The sequence below is a fragment of the Lagopus leucura genome, unplaced genomic scaffold, assembly GCF_019238085.1.
Source record: "Lagopus leucura isolate 7727_CA_CO unplaced genomic scaffold, USGS_WTPT01 Super-Scaffold_100033, whole genome shotgun sequence".
In the NCBI taxonomy this organism is placed as follows: Eukaryota; Metazoa; Chordata; class Aves; order Galliformes; family Phasianidae; genus Lagopus; species Lagopus leucura.
Window position 1 is genome coordinate 6,188,571 of NW_024962282.1, and position 20,896 is coordinate 6,209,466.

At 48.3% G+C, this 20,896-nt stretch overlaps 2 protein-coding genes across 2 annotated transcripts; one reads left to right on the forward strand and one right to left on the reverse strand.

The window, feature by feature from the left end:
- Positions 1–240: 240 nt before the first annotated feature.
- On the reverse strand, positions 241–6,067 carry DRD4 (dopamine receptor D4). Its single transcript, XM_042882087.1, has 4 exons — positions 5,801–6,067; positions 1,550–1,662; positions 866–1,419; positions 241–511 (listed from the first exon to the last, which is right to left on the reverse strand). Exons 1-4 carry the CDS (start codon positions 6,065–6,067, stop codon positions 309–311), a joined length of 1,137 nt encoding a protein of 378 aa, XP_042738021.1. The 3' UTR covers positions 241–308.
- A 9,473-nt stretch (positions 6,068–15,540) lies between these two features.
- LOC122185961 (secretin-like) lies at positions 15,541–18,504 on the forward strand. Its single transcript, XM_042882204.1, has 5 exons — positions 15,541–15,629; positions 16,647–16,751; positions 17,014–17,118; positions 17,243–17,347; positions 18,432–18,504. The coding sequence occupies exons 1-5, from the start codon at positions 15,541–15,543 to the stop codon at positions 18,502–18,504; spliced, it is 477 nt and encodes a 158-aa protein (XP_042738138.1).
- The last annotated feature ends 2,392 nt before the right edge of the window (positions 18,505–20,896 follow it).

Sequence of the window (20,896 nt, forward strand, 5' to 3'; positions counted from 1 at the left end):
AGATTGCCATGCTGTGCAATATCCACTGTCTTGTGGGGTCTCTTGATGTCTACGTCAAGCACCGAGTGTTAAAGAAGCGGCGACGCCTGCAGCTTCCAGTGGGGGGAATATCCCAGCTGTAACCACTGCACTCGCCTGCAACTCCTCGCAGTGGAGACAGGGCTGGGAACCACCGTCCTCCAGCTGCCATCCTGGAAGCATCTTTCTTCTCTCCTTCCTCCCCAACAAAGACAGCAGACCTTAGGCAGAAATAGATCTTTAATGAACTATACAAAGATATCCTGGTTGTTCCCTCCAGTTCCGTGAGCTCAGCAGAAAAGGTGCAAGACTTTGCGGAAGAAGTTCCTAAACTCGGTGTTGAAAATGGTGTAAATGATGGGGTTGACAGCGCTGTTGACGTAACCCAGCCAGGTGACGATGCTGGTGACTTGAGTGGGAATGGTGCAGGACTTGCAGAGAGCCCTCGTAATGTGGACCACAAAAAAAGGTGTCCAGCAGAAGAGGAAAGCACCTGGAAGGAGAAAATTAAAGAGAGAAAGCATTGTGTTAAAAAGGGTTGGAGTTAACAAACGCAGAGCTACGATCTCTCCATGACAAAAATTTTGGTCAACTTCCTAAATGTTAGTGAAGAAAAGGTGTAAGTTGTGTGTCGTCTTTGGGTTAGCAGGAGTCACAAAGCTGACAGCTGAAGTGAAGGTTGAATTAAAAACACCCTATGTGTGTTTTTTCCCAGGAGTGATGCTACTCTGGATCAAAGGGAGACTGAGGCACTCCCTGGACTGGGTTCAACAAAATCCTAAACCCTGTCGGACCACACAGCACGTTTCTCACCGTCCTCGACCAGCCTCTGCCACCGGCCACTCACCAACAACCACAGGCAGTACCCTCATGGCCTTCCGTTCCCGGCCGTTGATCTTGGCCCGCTTCTGACTGTGCGCCGGGTGTGGGTACTTAAGGTGTGGGTAGGAGACAGTCTGGAGCCCATTGCTCATCACATAGTCCCCAGAAAGGGGGTGCTCAGGGTGCACATAACGGTGGTACTCGTCCGGCTCCGTGCCAACCCGCTCTCTCTCAATGAAGGGTGAGGGGTGATAGAGCATTCTGTTGCCCCCGTAGACGCCACCCCTTAGCTTGGCCTTCCTGGCTTCTTCCCAGCGCCTGAGTCCTTGGAACATGGCGCAGTAGAGCACCAGCATGACAGGGCAAGGGATGAAGAAGGAGCAGATGGAGGAGTACACAATGTAGTTGTCATCCTCCAGCTGGCACAAGCTGGGGTCCCGGTTTGGGACATTGTTGAGGCCAAATATGACTGGGGATGCCACAGCAAAGGCGAATATCCACGTGGTGGAGATGAGGATCAGCTGCCGCAGGTCGACCTGTCGCCGGTTGTAGTTCAGCGGGACTGAAACAGCAATAAACCTGCCAACACAGGTGGGTCGGTGCTTGTGTGAAGGTGGCACCACTAGTAGGGTAAGGTAAGAGAATGGCAGCAGCTTGATGCAGAGACATGAGCCCTCTCCTCCGGCGTGAGGAGGAGGAAGGCACTTACCGATCCACACTGATAGCACAGAGGTTGAAGATGGAAGCTGTGCACAGCATCACATCCATGGTCATCAGGGCATCGCAGAGCACAGTGCTGAGGGACCACACGCCACCCTGAAACTTAACGACAAGATCCCTGGTCAGTAGGTGCCTCTAACATGCAGGGAAACAGCTCTGCATATACGTGTATAAAATGCCCCCGGGAGCATCCTTTGGGCAGGGCTTGTCCCCTGACTTCTGCTCCTGCATTCCTGAGGTACATCTGTACCCTGTGCCGGGTACCAGGAGGCCAGCACTACTGGCCAGGGACCAAACCAAAGGCTTCTTCTCCCAGCTGTGGCCCCAAGCAGCACCACTGGACTGAAGGTTTCCAGTTGTGCTGTGTTTCTGAACCAGCCTTTGAGACAGCTCTGTCTGGCGCTCCAGCAGAGATATTAGGGTTGAAATTCCCTCAGGGCTCTTCCTGCTTGAAGCACAGTCTTTCTAAGTCTGGTCCAAGCACTTTGTGTCTCCTTGTGCTCTTTGGCTGTCTAGAGACCTGTGCAAACTTGAGGTTTTTGACATTCATGGTCCTCCCCATTCGCATTTCCAGGAGCAGGCACTCTCCCGGATTAGTATCAGTCAGCACTGATGTCACACACAGGATTATGATTAGTGGAGCTGCAAAGCCAAAGGAGACTCTGGAGAAACTGTTGGGCTATTTTTATACACCCATCTCCTTGAGAGGCCCCATCAGCTTCCAGAAGAACAGTGGAGTCAGACCTGGGAGTTTCATTTGGGCTTTTCTCTAGGGCAGATCAGCTGCTTCAAGCAGAATTTGGGAGCTGAATCCTGAAACACAACCCTCACATTTTTTACCAAAGCTTCACCAGGATCCTGTCCAGTTTCATTGGAGAAAATTTGACTCTGGGCTGTGGTGTTCAAAACCCATTTGTGGTTTCATGGAATGAATGGGTTCTGAACAGGCCCTGAGCTGCTGACCTGCAGCACCTTCCAAGGACTTCCAAGAGCTTTCGCTGTGGAGCTCGTGTTGGGCGCCCTGGAAGTTGAGCACTCCCACAAAATGTGCCTGGAATCCCTCTGGTGGAGGAGTGACTTTGGATTAGAGGCAGAGCTGGCTTTGCTTGGTCATGTGGCCGAATGGTACCTCATTACAGCAGGTTGCAGAAGATTAGCCCATCAAGGTACACAGTGTAAAGCTTTACGGATCACAAACAGCTCAAGCCGCCTTTAACAAGTGCTCCAGAACAACTCTAATTTCCCCCCCCCCCCCCCCACATTCTTTGCTTTTTTTGCATGAGACCCTCCATTTTTTTTCCCAGTAGTGCTGGTGCTGAGAAGAGACAGCCAGGCAGTTGCACAGCAAAGCATGCAAGCTGTCTTCCTTACCAAAATAAAACAAAGCTGCAAATATAACCCCATGAGCCAGCCTATGTCTTTTGTAAGGCATTCTCTGCACAGATCTGGCAAGGTTTCACTCTTATTTCATGTGATAAAAATACATGCTTCTCTCTGTTGCCACACAGGAGCTTCATAGCTGTCCTCTTGCCATCCCTGTGAGAAGGCTCAATGGGAGCACATGAAGAGGACTTCGGCGGGGATGGCATCCAAAATACAATGCTCAGAAAGTAGCAGGCTGCAAACATTAGGAGGCTGTAGAATCTTAACATTGCTAAGGTTGGAAAAGACCTCTAAGATCCCTCACCCACCCCCACCCTGTCCCTCAGTGCCACATCTCCACGTTCTTGGAACTCCTCTGGGACAGTGACTCTACCACGCTTTTGGCAGCCTGTACCAATGCATCACCACTCTTTCGGGGGAGAATTTTTCCCTAATATCTGACCTGAGATGCCCAGCTGGATTTCCAGGTACCTGCCTACCATCAGCAAGGCTGACGGAACCATCAGTTCAAGGGTGTAACACAAAGAAAGTGCTGATCTGAAGAGCTCGAGCCTGCTGAGAAGGATGTGGCACCAGCAATAATCCTGGTGTGTGAGTGCAAAGTCTACTACATCTGATTCCATAAGTTTCCTGAGTGTCCAGAGGAAGCTGACTGCCTCTGCTTCTGCTCTGCGGGCAGAGTGCCTGCTGGAGAGAATCATCTTCTCCGACCTGTAGAGGTGCAGGGTAAGAGTGCAGAGCTGCTAAAACTGTCTCCTCTTTTTCGTAAATGCTTACACAGATCTTAGTGGCAAAGATGTTTACATAACTGTACCTCGCACAGCTCCTGCCAGCAGCTTCCTGGCTCGGCCCCATTTCATGGCTCAGGCAAGGATTAGGGAAGGAGCTGAGCAGGGCAAAGCAGGTAGGAGGCACAGCTACAGCTGAGCAGCATGACTGTAGACTGAAAGCTCAGTTTCCCATGGTGGTTGGAAGATCAGAGCTGACCAAGGACAGCAATGTTTGGATTGAGGGAAGACGAGCTTCATCACATCCATTTCAACACCCCCAAGTATTAACCTGGGCTGGTTATTTACTTAAGGCAGGCAAAGACACCGAAGGATTACAGCGCAGAACTGATAGTTTTGGACAGGTACTGAAGTGAGTGCACTTAAAGGAGCATCGTTGCTAAGGCACAGGCAGGGCAGCTCAGGCTCCTAAAGCTCACGCAGGGCTGACCACCCATCCTGAGCATTCAGCAAGTGTCTGTCATCCCCAGGGAGACATCCACAATGCGCTGGCCAGCTGGAAATGCTTCTCAGGGGCACAGCAGGGTATGTCAGCTGGGGACAGGAAAGGGGAAAGGGGAAGGGAAGAGGAAGAGAAGGGCAGAAGAAGGGCAGAAACCCAATCAGCAAGAAATAGCTAAGAAGAATGATAAAACACAGAGGCTTCCTAAGGACCAAAATTGAGACATGCAGGGAAAAGCAAATGCACCCAGCCCAAGCAGTATGGCGGGGCTCTTCTTGGTGCAGGGGAAAGAGGGGGGAATCTCTTACACTCCTGTTTGTCACTGGTCCTTATGGGTCCCTAGCAGAACGTTTGCCTCTAGAAGAGCTCTGGGGAGACAGGTCACAATGTCCCAACAAATCCTAGGACTAGGTAGAGGGACTAAAAGCATCCTAAGCTCTAATCCGCTGCCTTCCTCGCTTAAGAAAATATAGGCCCAGCCCTGGTGTAGCAGAGGAGAGGAGACACTCATGCTGGGACACAGCCAGCGTGATCCTGTGCTGGCCTTCAGGGACAGGAACACCACTCTGCCACACGACAGCCCCTTCCATCCCTTAGGAAGCTCTTACAAATCCTATGGCAATGAAAAATCACACTTTCAGGAAAGTTGACTGACAGCCATCCTGAGCCTGCAGGTACAGCTTTCTGGGGCTGCTCCCTCTGCATGGCATTACACCTCTGCTCTTCCCACATCTGAAAAGAGGTCCTCTGTCTTCTACACTCCCAGCTACTGCAAGAATAGGTGCAAAAAGTCAGCTCTTTTGGCCTATGGGTGCTATCCTCCATTTGTCTGAGGACTAATAGAGTTTCGATGGGAGCAGGGAGAGCCACGTGCAGGTCCAACAAACCCCTCTGAAATAGCAGGTTGGGCCAGGAAGAGGAGCAACAAATCTCCCTGCAATCTCAAAGCATCATCAGTCCTCAGGCAGAATCAATTTATTTCTATTTCACAACAAGATGCAAAACCACTCAGGAGCACCTGAATTGCACACTCCTACCTCTCGCTCCTGCTTCCCTTTCCCTCAGCTGTCATGGTCTCGGAGGGGAGCAGGTTTCAGAAGTGACTCCAAGCCTGCCAAACAGAGCACACCAGCCAGGAGGAATCAAACAGGAAGCCACCAAAGCCACTTCAAGGGTGACCACATCTCTAAAGAGGCAGCATCCCCTCCTCAACTTGTCACAGCAATCTGCTACCTGGCTAAAGACCTCCTCACAACCCGACTCACAGCAGCCAGAATACAGAATGGGAGCTCACCATCTCTTCCTAAACATTGGCTGATGGCAAATTGGGATGCTCACAGTGCAGCGGCTCCCAGAGCAGATATCCCAGGGCACTGGGGCTTGGGGAATTTGGGGATCAGGACATTTGGGGCTTGGGGTTTGGGAGCTTGGGACATTTGGGGCACTGGGTCTCGGGACCCTGTGGGCATCAGGGGGGCATCCGGGGCAGCCAGGACAAGGGGGAGTAGCCGTACTTGTGCAGAGCCAACTGCTGTCACCTCCAGCGGTCCAGGACGCCAGCAGGGATGGCAGAACCGCCCCCCCCCCCCACCCCCCCGTTCCTCGGCCGCCCCCGAGCATCTCTCACCTCGGAGTAGACGTAGAGGGGCAGGACGAGGAGGGCGAGCAGCAGGTCGGCGACGGCGAGGCTGACAATGAAATAGTTGGTGGTGGTCTTGAGCGCCCGCTCCGTGCACACGCTGAGGCACACCAGCCCGTTGCCCCCGACGATCAGCAGGATGAGAACGATGCCCAGCACCAGGGCGGCGATGTTGTGGCCGGCCGGAGGAGGAGGAGGAGGAGGCGGCGGAGCGGTGCCGTTGCACGGGGCGGCCCCGGCGCTGCCGTTCCCCATGGCGCCGGGGCATGGAGCCGCCGAGCCGCCGCCTCCCCGGCTCAGCCCCCCGCGGCAGGGAGAAGCGAAGGCGCTCCGCCGGCTCCGAACTTTGCGAGGTGATGGGAGGAGCCTCCCCCGTGCCGCCCCGGGACAGTAAGCGGCTCACCGGGATAAGGCGGGGGGGGGAAGGGAATGACGAAGGGGGACTGTGAGATCCGTTCCAGCCCAGCCGTGCCGTGTTTGTGTGCTTCGAACACAGCCGTCTCCCTTGTCATGAGCCTGGCTGCGCTGATGGGAGTTAGGAAATAGCGGAGGCATCGGTCCCACAAGCGCTGCGCTGCGAATACGGCGGTGGATCAAAGCGCTGTCGGATCTTAGCAAAGCCTTGACAAAGCTAGAGGAGAAAAAAAAACACACACACAAACCGACAGGTCTTCAAGTAGAAAATTGTTTCAAGTTAGCCCGAACTGAAGATTTTGCCCAGGAGATTCAAAGCACTGGTACCAACGGTGATGAGAGAAATCATTGCTCTGATCTCCAAGAGCATTTGAAGGACTGTGAAGACTCTGGAAGTGCAGAAAATGGCAAACGCTACCTCTTTTTAAATGGAGAGAGTCAGGAGATCAGGGAACTAAAGAGCAATCTGTGTTGTTTTGAGTAGCAGACCTTGTTCAATGATTTCCCTATGAGGAGTTGATGGGGGAGGGTATTGGTTGTGGGGCACTGAGATGTCCCGACCTGATCCCTTTGCCCCCTCAGAGGGCATATCACTGCATCGACCCCTGTGCTGGTGGAGAAACACACTGCATTTCTAGCAGAGCCAGAGGCTGGGGAAGGACAGGAGGGCTGTGACCCCCATTTCTAGCTCAGGTGGGCTGGGAGATGTGAGACCTCATCCTCCATCAATGGGCATCTTTCCAGCTGTGCTGCCAAACCTCTGCTCAGCCACTGACCATCCCATCCTGATCAGCCTTCTGTTGTGGAAGGCAGCAGCAAGGGAAGGCATTGCAAGAAAGGATCATTTACACCAGAAGGAAGGGGGAAACTGCATTACTGCCTGCTTTTTATGAGACAAGAAGCTTCTCAGAGCTGCTAAAACGTCCAGATATCACTTCCATCTAACCCAGGAGGAGACTGACATAAAATTCCTCGCTCCAGCCTTCTCTGCCCCTTATCCCCAAATTCCTTTACTTTTGTTTGAAAGACACAATCAATCCTCAGCATCTGCAGCACGGGAAAGCCAGAGCCCCATTTCCAGCAGCGAGGACTTGGATCTCAGGTCCATCCTTGCCCTGCAGCTAACAGCACTTAATCCCACTGTTTTATCCAGCTGCTTCAGCTCGCTGCATATGCGAGAAGGAGAAAATTACCTTGGCTTACGTACTCAGCGGGCACTCTGCCTCGCTAAATATTGTCCCCAGAGATGTGATTTCCAAGCTTTTTTCCAAAATCAACAGGAGCATCATCTCTTTGGGAGCTGCCTCCTACCCCCCGCATAGCATTGCCATTTTCCCGTTGATCCCAATCCCTGTGTGTGAGTCTGTTCTGCTCCTTGGAGATGACCCAACTTTGATGTGGAATTAAACCTGCAAGGCAGAACAAAGCTCTGTCCTGCTGGCTCCCTGCCAGTCGCAGAGGGATTCCTTCCGGCCTTCAGCTCTGCCTGGAGCTTCCACGTTCCTCTGGAACAATTCACCTCCTGCACAGGTGGGCACAAACAGGGCTGCTCATCTCTCAGGTCAAGAAGAGCTGGTTTGGCAACACCACTTGTAGCAGAGCCCTTCTGGGCTCCAAGGAAACAGCTCAAACTAGTCAAGGGAGGCCTTGAGGTGCATTAGTGGAACTGTGGACAGAGTGCCCTTAATTTATTTCTATTTAACCACCCTGAGCAGCACAGGGATCAGGACTGAATTGTAACTGCAGGCCTTCTGCCTTCCCACAGGGATTAATGCCATTTGTCTAACCTATTTTAACACTCAATTTGTTTTAATTATCTTGATTTTCCCCGTGGGTTAGCGCAGGATGGCTCTAAACTGCGTGGAAGTCCTTTTGCCAGGCTAGCGGTGCTTTAATCCTAGACCAGTTTAATCCTGGAGTAGATTAATCTAATGTGAAATATATCTTTTGACTTCCAAAAGAGAGCAGCCATGCAAGGCGCTTATTAGGGCAGTTCTTCCAGTGCAAACTCCCAGGCTACAGCAATGCTTGCCCACTGCTTCTAAGTCCAGTGGTTTCTCTGTGTGTGCTGCCCGCAGCGCACCCTTAGCAAATACAGTGGTTGTAAACCACATCCCCAGCTCCATGTAAGCAGTCGTGAGCTAGAAGGTTTTGGTAGCTTTGCTGTGAGTGTCCCCAGAAAGCTTTCTCTTCTCTGCTAGTAGATTGGAGCATTAGACACAGTCCATTGCTTGGCTAAGAGGAACTGTGCTCATAGCAGAAGAGACAGGGCAACACGTCAACGCACCCAAAGAAGTCATCTCATATCACTGCAAAAATAAAAAGCACAAAAATGCAAACGGCAGAGCTGTGTGTCACCCTTGCAGAAAGCAAGAAGCATCATTAGGCATCCCTGCCAGGGCTGGGATGTTTGAGTGATGGACGGTGAATATTTAAGAGCACCTTTGAAGAGTTCCTGATGAGATAGGTAATTTTGAACAGTGTTTTTTTTGCCTGGGTATACAGTTTGCAGAATGTCCTTGTTAACCAGGCACACTGTCACACCCTTTGGGCTCAGTCCAAGGGCTGGAGAGGTTGTGAAATCACCTGCAGCTGCTTTTCTTGATACAAAAAACACTTTATTCTGTACTAAGCAGGCACTGTGAAGGACACAAGGGGTGAACAGTGGCACATTTCTTCCAGCAGAACCACCCCAGCGTCACGTAAGACCAGTCCATCAAAGAACCATCTGCCCATAATGGCTCTTTCCCTTGCATCAGGAAGGGAAGAGACCCTCTGCAGATTCACATTGAGTCTTCAGTAACAAGACTCTGGTGTTCAGTATTTTCCAGGACCTCCTTCTTTCCTTCTTTGCAACCACGGCCTGTGGCATGCAAGGACTTTGCTAGAGAGTGCAATGCCACCATCACTGCCCAGCAGCCAGCTCTGAGCTCAACCCCAGCAGGGAGCCAAGGAGGCAGAAGGAGAACCCCAAAGGCTCCCCAGGCTCAGGTTATAGCGAGTCTGCTTTGTTAATCAGTTCAATGGACCAGGGAGGTTGCCTGTGAGACATGATGTCTCAGAATGTCCCAAGGCACTTAGAACTTTGATCACTGTGGTTGTTCAAGCCTGAGGTACTGAATTTTTACGTAGAAAAGGAGAACAAAATTACCTGTCAAAATTTCAGCACAAATTTGCCTGAAGTCAGCTGTTGAATAGTACCCTGATAGCTGGGCAACACATCACTGAGGCTGTCCTCAGGTTCAGAACAAAGGGAGGAAAATAAAGAGCTTTTACTGCCAATCCTATTCCTTTTATTTGACATATTTAGCTGAGTGATTCTCTGTGAAAGCACCATCCACAGCGAAACTGTCCTGCTTCAAAATCTGCCTGTAATGCATTTCCAAGAAAAGAGACCGAGACAGTGTCCTGTCTTTGCCAGGGAGGGAAGAAGACAGCAGGGCTCTCCGGGCTTCCAGCCTCTCCAAGCCCCCCCCTCCAAGAAGCTACGGGGATGTAAACCCATGTAAGTCATAGAATCTCATGCATTTTTAATGGTGATTAGCTGTGGGAAAGAAGCTACAGAGAAGGCAGGGAGATTTACTGTCTCTTTTAGCTTATAATCACATCTAGATGTTTTTGTGGGTGCCTGGCTTCAGACTAAGCCATATAATTGATCTCATACAAGGGTAACCTCCTGAAATACAAGGGCTTGTGTCACAGGATGGATCAAATTAATGTAGCTCGAGAGCCCCTCCTGCCCTTGAAACATCAGTGAGCTTACTGGGGCTATTCCCTAAGAAAAAGCTCCTGGGAAGGAGACGTGCACGGTATCAAACAGGCATGGAAAGGCACACCTGTGATCAGCAAGAGCCTCAGAAGGAACTTATCTCACAAACCCTGTCAGGTCCCTGACACCTGACACCAAAATGACATCCAGGTGTTGGGAGCTGCCATGCTCACTGCTGGCACTGCACACCTGGAACAGCTGGGCCGGGCCACCCGCCAGCTAGGTCATGGAGCATGTTATCTTTATACTTAAAATTAATTCCCCAAAGTACTTTCTCCTCTTCCCCAGACACAGCAAACAGCTGGAGGCTGAGATTACAGATGCTGATGCCAATTAGAGCTGTGGCAAAGCCAAGTGCATGGGAAGCATTAGCGCAGAGCTCTGCTGCAGAGAGCCTGTGCTCAGAGCTCCTCTGCATTAAGGAACAAGGCAGTGTCCAGTTGGGAAAAGCCATGCCAGACCAAGAGCCCAAGGACAGCCTGGGCAGCCCTGTCCCTGCACGTTGTCCTCCCCCAAGCAGTTGGATAAGGGATGGCTTGGCTTGCTCCCAAAGCATCTCTCATCCCAGTCCCTTGGGAAAGCAGTACATTTGCCAGCATGCTAGATGAGACGTGCCATCACCCCCCCTCCTCCCAGCTCTTAGCAAAACATTCAAAGGATTTTGTTTTTCCTGTGTGTGTCAAGTACCTAATACTTTATTCCTAAAGAACTGGATTTTGTGGCAGGTTTCACCCAAGGGTTTGGCTCAAAGCAGATATGGCTTTGATCCAAATAGCTGAGGTCTGCTCTAGCACAGCCCAAATCTCCTCACACAAAGGTTTTGCTGTCCTTCCCCACAGGTACTGCTGTCAATTTCAGAGATAACTAGCATGTCCAGCATCTTCCAGACTTCAGAGCAAATGGGCACACTTTCAGGAATGTGACATCTTATGCCAGTGATTTCCTCTCATCCCCCATATTTAACTTTGTCTTTAAGCAGGTGCAACCCAGAAGAATGATATGCCAAAGCACAGCACATCTCTGCCATGCCTTTCTGGGCTCTGCTGCCCAGAAGAAAGCAGGAAGGCATAAGCAATCCAAGGGAATCCTGAAACATCTTAGGATTTGAGTGCAGTACAGACAGATAGACAGACAGAGCCATGCACATTCCTCACATCCCTAGAGGATGATAGAATGGGGGGAGATACTTCTCTCTTCTGAGAACTCTAAATTCCAACATCTTTGCTTGGGGTTATTTGCTCCTTGCTACATCACTTGCTGCTCCGGAGGGATGCGTAGCCTCAAGGAATGTTTCTCCTTCCTTCTCCCTCTCCAAGGCTGGGACTTGAATGAACCCCAGATATTTATCATACTGAGCACGGGAAGGTGCATACTCCCTGCTCACAGGGGGATCCTTTAGGGTTTGCTGTAGACCATTTGCACAGACAAGAGGCACAGGGATGCCAACAAAACAGAGAGCTTTCCCCTTTGTTTTATGCTTTGCTTTAAGCACAAGCCTCCAAAGGGGACTGCAATAGTTTGTCAGGCTTCTGTATCAGGGGTGACAAGGAATGCTGCCTACCCTGCTCAGGATCTGGGAATAACTGAGTCCACCCTGGGATGTGGGAGCTGAGTAGGCATTTTTCTGAGGTCCCACTTAGCCGTGTATTCTAATTGTCCTCTTCTCTCCATTTCTCCAGACCACCTACAGCTGCCCTCACCATATCCCACTCCTGTCTGTTGCAGCCAAAATTGCAGATCAGGTGGCAAAGATTAAAACCACTCCTGAAACCATCCTGTGCAAGAAGGGAGTATCTGGGAGGCTAAATCCACCAGTCAATCCCCTTATTCCAATTAGGGTCCATTCTCTTTCAGATTTGAGGGTTGAGAAAACACCTCCAACCTTCATTCTGTAGATAGCAGCGTTGTGGCCAGGCCCTGGGTGTTGGGGAGGGCTCACCTGAAAGCGTGAAAGAGAAAATCTTTATGACACACATGGGCTCACACACATACATGTTAAGAAAAAAGAAAGAACGGGGGAGGTAGAAGTTCCTGAACACCCTGTAAGCTGATTAAAGGGTACTTTACTTTTACGTAGGAAGGATTTAGCCACACAGTTCGGTGTACTGTCTGACCTCAATAAATTCCCATGCCATCCATGGGCGTTCTGCTGGATGCTGGCACAGGCTGCGCTCCTCAAAGGCGGGCTTCCCTTTGACAGCTTCATCAGGGCTCGTGATGGCATTGCTGGACCTGTGTAATGGATGAGATGGTCTCTTGCAACCTTCTCAGCCCACTTGGGCTCCTGTGCACTTAGCCATCTCAGGGCCACCAATCTCAAAGAGCAGCACAAAGGCTGTAGGGGCTTTTTGGCCAAGGAAGGTCTATCCATGAAGAGCAATCCCTGAAGATCCTGAGTTGCTGCTGTAACACATCCCAGGTATGGACAGTGGACAAACTGACAACGGATGCTACCTTGTAAGGGCTGCCCTGGATAAGCAGACACCCCAAAGGCTGAACAGGCTTTCCCAGCCCACAGCAGGAGTTACAACATCCACACAACACACAAGAAGCACAACAACAATATACTAGAAGACCTGGCTTGCTCTTACAGCTTTTTGGAGATGCATTTTGGTGGACAACAGAGTTATAAGCTGATGCATGTCACACTGCAGGCTTGCTATCCTCTCTGTCTCTCACCAGGGTGACTTCAGCTGACAGCAGGCTGTGAATAGCCCTTACGACCGTTGCAATGGGATTTCCTTAATGCAGCTCATCACGGGTCTCTCCATGCTGTGTTAATCAGTGCCAAGCCAGAGCAGCACTAGGCCTGGCCACGCTCCTTCCTATCCCACCTTTTCACTCTCTGCCACTGCCACAAGGCAAACCCCGTTCTTTGTTGCTAAGCAGATAAACTGGGTTCCTTCAGTTCTTGTTCTTCTGGTCTCCTCTCTTTTCTTCCACCTTGCTCTTTTCCTCTCTTGCCTGGCAACCCCAGGAGTTCCATCTGATCCCATCACCATTGATGCCACTTCCAAGCATCTTCATACAGTATAAATAAAGAGAACAGTCGTAGTCCTATCTTCTTCCCACCATTTCTATGTCATCAGTAGCAGTAGTGTTTGCGAACTTTAAAACCCAGCAAAGGCAGGGAGTATTTCCAGGGTGTTTCTATGTATGCATCAGTATTCTCCCTCCTTTGAATCTGTAGTACAATTTGCTCTTGCCAGACCTGTAGCGGTTGTGCTTGTGAAACCACAGCTTGAAAAACACTGTCTTCTCCTGCCCCACCATTGGCACTGATTGGAGAGCGTTTGCCCGAGGAAACACTACTTGTTGTTCAGCCAGATCATATGCACTGAATCGTCTTGGTAATTGCAAACAAAACCCATGCCAGAATTTAAAAAGGAAGGAAGAACAGAAGATGAAGCTCCTATCAAGAAGTAATTAAAGCCAGGAGGAGAGATAATGATGCCAATAATAATGAATCAATTGGTACAGGGGTGTTTGCCCAACAAATTACTGTGATTAGACACACAAACAGAAGCATCAGCAGAAATGCGGCCCACTGAACTGCTGTGAAAGACATGATTGGTTTCAAGAGTAATTAAAAGGACATTTCAACCCGGATACATTATTTGCTGTTAACTACAATTGCTCATGTTCATCTCGTTACACAAATAATTGCTTTTGATAAGGGCTGTAGATTTATAGGGGGCTGTGGAGAGAAGTGGGCCAGTGGCACACTGTGAGTTGGCTGAGACCAGAGCAAGCACTTTGTGGTAAGTACTGCTGTGCTGGCGTGCTCAGGCTGGGTGGGCTGCATCCTCCCTGCTGTGCAGGTTTGGGTGCTGGATTGCAGAGCCATTGCCATGAGAACATCCATCTCCTGAGCAGTTGTGCTGATAAGAGATGAGGCTTTGTTCCTCTGGAGCAGATAGAGGAAAGAACAAAGACCAAACAGCAGCTGGACCAGAGAGACATGGTCCTTAGTTTTAGGTTGACTGGGTTGATGGGCACTTTCAGCCAAAAGCACTTGCAACTGAAGGAGTTTGCATTCACTGAAAGCCAGCATTGCTGAGGAGGGCAATAAAAGCTTGGAGGTGTATGATGGAAGTTATGAAACTGAAAATCTACCTCCTCCCTAGGTCTGGATGATCAGAACAATTCAACAATGCAATATAAAGTTACTGACATAAAGGAGAAGTTCCCCAACAGCTGTCGCTGTCATATTTGAAATGCCCTTTCTACTTTTTTATTTTTATTTTTTAATTTCATCTCCTTTGAGGCGAAATCAGGCAGGAAAAACAAAACCCAAAGCATCAAAAGCGTGTGAGATGGAGCTCACAGATTTCTAACCATGAACTTCTTCTGCAAGACCTCTCTGCTCTGCCGCTCGTATTCAATAGTTGCCATGGCTTGCTGCAAACAAACGTCTGTATAAATCTCCTCTTTTGTCTTTCCTCTTCTTGCCCCATCTCATCCTGCAGCATCTCTAGAGTAGAAAATTACTCCAGGAGTGCGGGGAGAACGAAAGTAGTTCAGGAAACCAAAAGTCCTTTAATGCTCTTTGTACTGTCGAGTTTCAGGCTGGAATAAAACCAAATTGGAAGAGCTTTGACATTAGGTTAGCAAGGAGTGCCCGAGAATTTCCCAGAGTGCAGCCAAGAAACCAAAGCCCACTCCTTTGCAGGAGAAAGAAGAGTATTTCAAATTAAAGACATAGCTTCTGGGTATCCCTTGGGGAAATGTGAGCATCTTCTTTCAAAGGCACGTACGCATCTCTGCAGGCACGGAGCCATGAGAAGAGGTTGGAAGTAAAAGGGAAGAAAATGCAATGGCTTGCGATGAACAAAAGGCAATTTTCTTCTTATTTCAGTAAGAAAACAAAATGCAAGCTGTTGTTGTTACTGAAAACGTGTGTTTTTTCTTTTTTCCCTCTTGAAAGATTAGAGGAGGGATGGATATCAGCACAAGTGTGGGGCTTTTCCTTCTCTTATGTGTAGGTGAGTTCTTTGTTACAGGCCAATTTTTTTTGCCTGATAATTTAGAAGTGGAGAAAAATAGATTTCTCCTGGACACCCTCGAGGTATATTGCTAACTGTCAGTGTGGTGCGGGAAGTTTTCTTAGCTGTTTGAAATCCTCTCCCTGCAGACTCAGTTCTCAAGGCGCTTATAGTAGAGTGGAGTTTATTTCATATGGTGGTATCACCAATGAATTATCTCATGTTAACTCATTCTCCCTGCGTATTCAAGGCGTGTTATACTGAGTCCCAGCACAAACATCGTCTATGAAAGGCACCCTTGGGTCCAAGCTCCAAAATGGCATGCTGGTCATGATGGTAGAGTGACAGCTACGACTTCCTGGCAACATGAATGACTTGAATTGTTCATCTTTCATATTTTAAAGAAACGCTATCTTTGCTGGCAGGAATTCCTGCCTAATTTAGTCAGAGTTATGTTATTTATGTAGCCATGTCTTCTCTGTGGCATATGATCTCTACCAAAGATACAGGTCATTCGTTCCACCCACCATACAACTTTGTGCTTTAATTCAGGAGCCAACATGGTTTCCTTGATGACTGCTCTGAGTCGGCTAATTATTCCCATGATCGTCCTGTCGCACTTCTCAGCATCTCTTCCATCCCAAGAGAGGTAAGCATTCCTTGTGCCTCTGCTTCCTTTTCTCTGTGTTGTTTTGTCGGAAGAGCCTGCCAGCCATAATGCCAACTTTTCATCTTCCTTCCAGAAGCTGCAGCTGCTCGGTTGTTGTTCTGTTTTTCTTCCCCAGATGGATTTAGTTCAATGAATGTAAACATCGTAAACATTGTTTTTCTTGCTTAAGTGTGGAAGCATTGATTGGACTTCACTGAGAACTAAAATCATGACCCCAAACAGATCAAACTACATAAAAAAAGACACTTCTGAATCTGTTGTCCTGCTAAGTACTTGGTAAAAGGGGAATTCTCTTTTAAATAGTTTAAATAGAGCAGTTAAGGCCAGAGTAACTAAAGGTCTTAGGCTGCAGGGCAGAGCTAAGACCCTTGCAGCCCTTCCGTGGCCACTACTACTGCCTGGCCTAGCTATCACTATCCATAATGCTATCACTGCTGTAGACACACACTCACATGAGGGGCCCTCTCCTGAAGCTGGTCCAGACCAACGTCAGCATCCCAGACCTTTTATCCCACCCACTGCTCAGCCTGCTTTGGAGCCTGCTGGCTTTGGTTGAACATCGTTGAGGTTTTGAGCACGTTTGTCAGTGCTTTGTGAATCAGCCACCAGTGAGTGCTGAATGTAGTAGGACTACCATAACCTACCTTGTCCTCAGGGTTTGTGTGTCTGGATGTTCTTTTTCTTCCTCCTCCATTCTCTTGTCCCACACTTTTGTGCTCAGTTAAGTGTTAACCAGACATCCTCAAACCCCCACATCCTTTTGATAAGCTGACGATACTAGCAAGAAACAAGAGCATGGTTTTGCTGTGTGATGGTTAGGAGAGAGATTTCTTTTAACTTCTTAAGATGTGTATTTTTTCTTTTGGTGAAACTGCCAAATCAGCACAAATTCTTACCCATCTTTGCCTGGGACCCTCTTTTCTTGAGAGAGCAATTTTAAGTGCCCATTATTCTCCAGTTTTAAAACCATGTCTTTCGTTGTCTTCTCATCTCTAGGACTGAGAGACATGCTGATGGGCTTTTCCACAGTGAGCTCAGCAAGATGAATGACAACGCTTTTGTGCAGCAGCTAGTGAAACACCTGGTGGGCCTCAAGGAGAGGTAGGAAGGAGCTGAATCCAACCTCCTGGCACAGGGAGAGTGGGAGATGAGATTCCAGCAATGAATGAGAAGTCCATGGGGCTGAGTTTCTTCCAATTCCAATGCCAGACTCAGTGGTGGCCTCATCCAGTGGATGCAGAAGATGGGAGGAGACAGAAGGGGAGGGATACAGGTCTCCCAAACGGTGGAGAAATTTCCGAGCGCTGAGATAATTTGCATGGCTGGGAGTTGCAGTCATTCTGTTGTTTTTTTCCTGCTGCAGAACTCAGAGGCACTCAGATGGATTGTTCACCAGTGAATACAGCAAGATGAGAGGAAACGCTCAGGTTCAGAAATTTATCCAAAATCTAATGGGCCGCAAGCGCAGGTGAGAGCTCTTCTTTTTTGGGCTTCCTGGTGGGTCAACCTGCCTTCCAGAGGGCAGTGCTGCTTCACAGCAGTGGTGGTTACCCTCCTTTATTATTACTGCTCTTATTATTCTTTATTTAAAGCAGCAATTCAGGCCTGGTCAAAACAGAAGTGCAGGAGAAGGAGAGAGAAAGCAGCAATGAGGACCTTTGCTATATGTGGCTGTACCAGAGCTTTCTGAACAGCAGGTGCGTGTGCTCTGCCAAAAGCTGTGCTCTCAGGGGTGGTTTGCAGAGCTAAAAAATCAAATGTTTTGGTCAGACTGCAAGGTGGCAGGAAGATGTGTGCAATCTCAATTGATTTTTGTCTCCGCATTCATGGTAATTTCTATTTCTACCTGCTGAGCTTGCCTGGCACTCTGTTGTGCTTTATCTGAAGTAATGTTGACATTAAGATTTACAGGTAAGATGTGCCATATAAAAGCCAGTAACGAAAAAATAATAAAACCCAGGGAAATGAGCTAAGATCCTTTTCTAATTGTAGAGTTGTTATTCTGGACTAAGCTGATGGCACAGCTCATCAGAAGACCCAATCCATTCAGGATTCAGGAAATGATTCAAGCACACCCCTTGTCTGGACATTGCATCTTCCCAGTGGCCAATTGTTTTCAACCAGACATCTCAGTATAAAACCACTAAAAATAGGAGGAATATGCCAGCTGCCCGCATTGCCTAGAATAATGAGGGATGGTCACAAGGCTGGAGCACTTCTGCTATGAAGAAAAGCTGAGAAAGCTTGGGTTGTTCAGGCTGAAGAAGAGTATGCTCAGGGAAGAAATTACTGAGGCTTTTCAGTACATAAAGGGGAATTGTAAGATGGAGACAGAAATTTTATAAGAGTATTGTACTGACAAGAAAAGGGTCAGGGCTTTAAATAAAAGAGGGTAGATTTAGATAGGATGTGAGAATGAAACACTTTGCTATGTGGTGGTAAGGGCACAGGCTGACCAGGGATGCCCCAAGTGAATGGGGCTTAGGACAAACTGGTCTGGTGGAAAGTGTCCCTGCCCATGGGAAGGGTTGCATTGGATTGTCTATAAATGCTCCTTCTACCTCAAACCATAATGGGGTTCTGTGATTCTGTGGTGAGGTCAGTAACCTTGTCTGTACATCTGTGAGGTGTTTGACATCAGGTAGCAGCAATCCAGGCCCCCCCATCACACATCTCCTCCTTATTATCACCTCTGAATTTTGCCAGGTGCCCTTTTCCCTTTTCCCGTGGTCCTTTCCCACAGAAATAACAAACTGCTGTTCATTTTCACCCTCTCCACAGTCACTCAGACAGCGATGCCAAGGAAGCTGCTGCAGTTACCAGCCGGTACATTTGCCCGCTCTGCAGCTGGTGACAGATGTGAAGGGAGTTGTTTTTGACTGAAGGTGAAAGGAAAACCAATGTTCTGTCAGAAACAACCAAGGAGATGATTTTGCATGTAAACAACCTTGAAAATAAAGCGAAAAGTCATTGGATTTTTCTTTGGAAAAGCTCTTGAGATCAGCAAATAAAACAAAATTCTGGAAAGCAGAAAAAAAAAAACAAAAAAAAAAACAAAAAACCCCACAACCAACAATAAAACCTCTTAGATAATCAAGATTAAAATGCATGTTGGTATGAACTGGTGTCAATAGGTGGAGGTTGTGCAAAGCACATCACTTCTGATGCGTTGGCATCTGACTGTCTACTTCCAACAAAGGTATGTTAGCTATGTTTTGGCCATAATTTGGGAAACATGGTGAGGGTCGCACCTTTACTAGGTGTTGGGTCACTAGGAATGCAATGTAGGGGCAAGAAATGCTTAGTCATGCTTCCCCTGTCTGTATACACAGGCATGCAGGGAATAGCTAATGGCTCTGGCCACATCTGCTCAGGCTGATGCTCAGCACTGCCCACAGCTCAGCTGTCCAAAGAAGCCAGCAACAAAGTTGGCACCATTTAGCAAAAACTTACCCAGGTGCTAGATGTTATTAGAAAGAAATGTAATGAGAGCTAAACAATAGAGATACATACAGATGGATTTTGCTCCATTTTCCCCTACTTCTCTTGCCCAGCCTTCTCAAAGCCACTGAAGTCAAACTCTGCTGGAAGGAATTTGTTCCCATCATTTAAACATAAACATCTCATGTTTTTTTTGTCCATACAAGTGGCCAAATGCCTTGCCACATGGTGTTAGGCTTGGAAAAATTTACACAGGCTCAGAAAGAGGCAGGACAAGAGCGTGTAACAGCACACTACTGAGGCTTCAGGAAGCTGCTGAGGTGTAAATTGTTGGAGCCTGGATGGAAATTCAGGGGAGCATCCATATAAAAATCTGCTGCTGGCCGCTGGTGGAAGAGGATGTGCATTGTCCCTGCTGAGCTGCTGGGCAATCACAGAGCTGCATCTGGGTCTGATCACTGTTTTTGGATCCACTCTGCTCACCTCATCTGGGTATCCTAGGGTGACTGAGAGTAACAAGATTGTCAGAGAAACATGGCTGATTATCTCAGCTTAGGGACCTACACGTGGACTAGCTTTCTTTGCCATTGAAACAAAAGGGCAGCCAAGATGGCTTTTACTTCACTTAAACCATGAAGTTTTACAGAAATGAATTCATATGCCTCACTTTGCCCTACCTTTGCCCTGAACGTGAGGTCTTCTGTCAGTAGGTGCTTTTAATACTGATACACACAGTATCCAGCACACCATTTCCCACTTTCTATCTGATGAACACCAGGACCTCTACTCTCTCAGATTCTTTCTCAGAAAATGGTAGACTCCAGGTATGAGGAAAGCCATTCCTCCTGTAAGGCTGCAGTGCACATCATCACAGGAGGAAGCACTGACAACGCTCACTCCAGCAGCTGGGAACATAAACAAAACAATTAGGAAAGAAACAGCCTTGTAGATAAACCAGACTGGCATTAAGTCACCTTCCTCTGAGAAAAGACTTACTGTAAAGAAATTAGACTTTGCCTTGAAGAGACAGATCAAAGCACAGGAATGTCATTTATGTGGCAACAAAGGCTCCCTTCCCCACAACACTATCTGGCCGTGCTCTATGCAGTGACTTAAAACAGAAAGATGGTGGTTATTTCTCTCCATTTAGATATAGGAAAATTAAGGTTATAAAGGTTTGGCCAAAGTCCAGCTTACGTAAATGATGGTGCAACAGGGCAGTAAAGCAGAGCCTGGAGTCCTCTGCATGGCACCATGCTTATCTTCCAACCTTCTTTTTGACTTGACAATAAAAACAGACTCTCTGAGCAAGTGATGGGAGGCCCTCTATGCACTTATTTACTTAAATCACTCCAGACTTTTGTCTTCTCCAACCATCCTCTAAAAAGATTTACTGCAGTACTGCCAAAATTCTTGTTAAGGAGCATTCACCTGTGTCCCACCAGGTCTTGACACGGCGCTTGGAAAGGAGAAATGCACAGGACAAGCTCCCCAAGGCTAAATATCATCAAACATTTCAGCTTGTAGTTCTGAGAGAGGAAGAGATAAAGCCTTCTGGATACAACTGAACCAAGATAGCAAACAAGCAGGAAAACCCACTCTGTAAAAGTGCTCCAAATATTCCCTCATTGCTAAAGAGATTTGAAGGGAGAAAAGGCCCAGAAACAAAGCAGAAAACGGAATTCACGCGTTATCATGTTCTATGCCAGCAAATGTCTTAAAAGTCATCCAATGAGATGATGAGGCAAAGGTTGAAGTGCAGCAGCGCTCTCTGCCACCCAATGTTTTTCTGCCTTCCTGAAGCA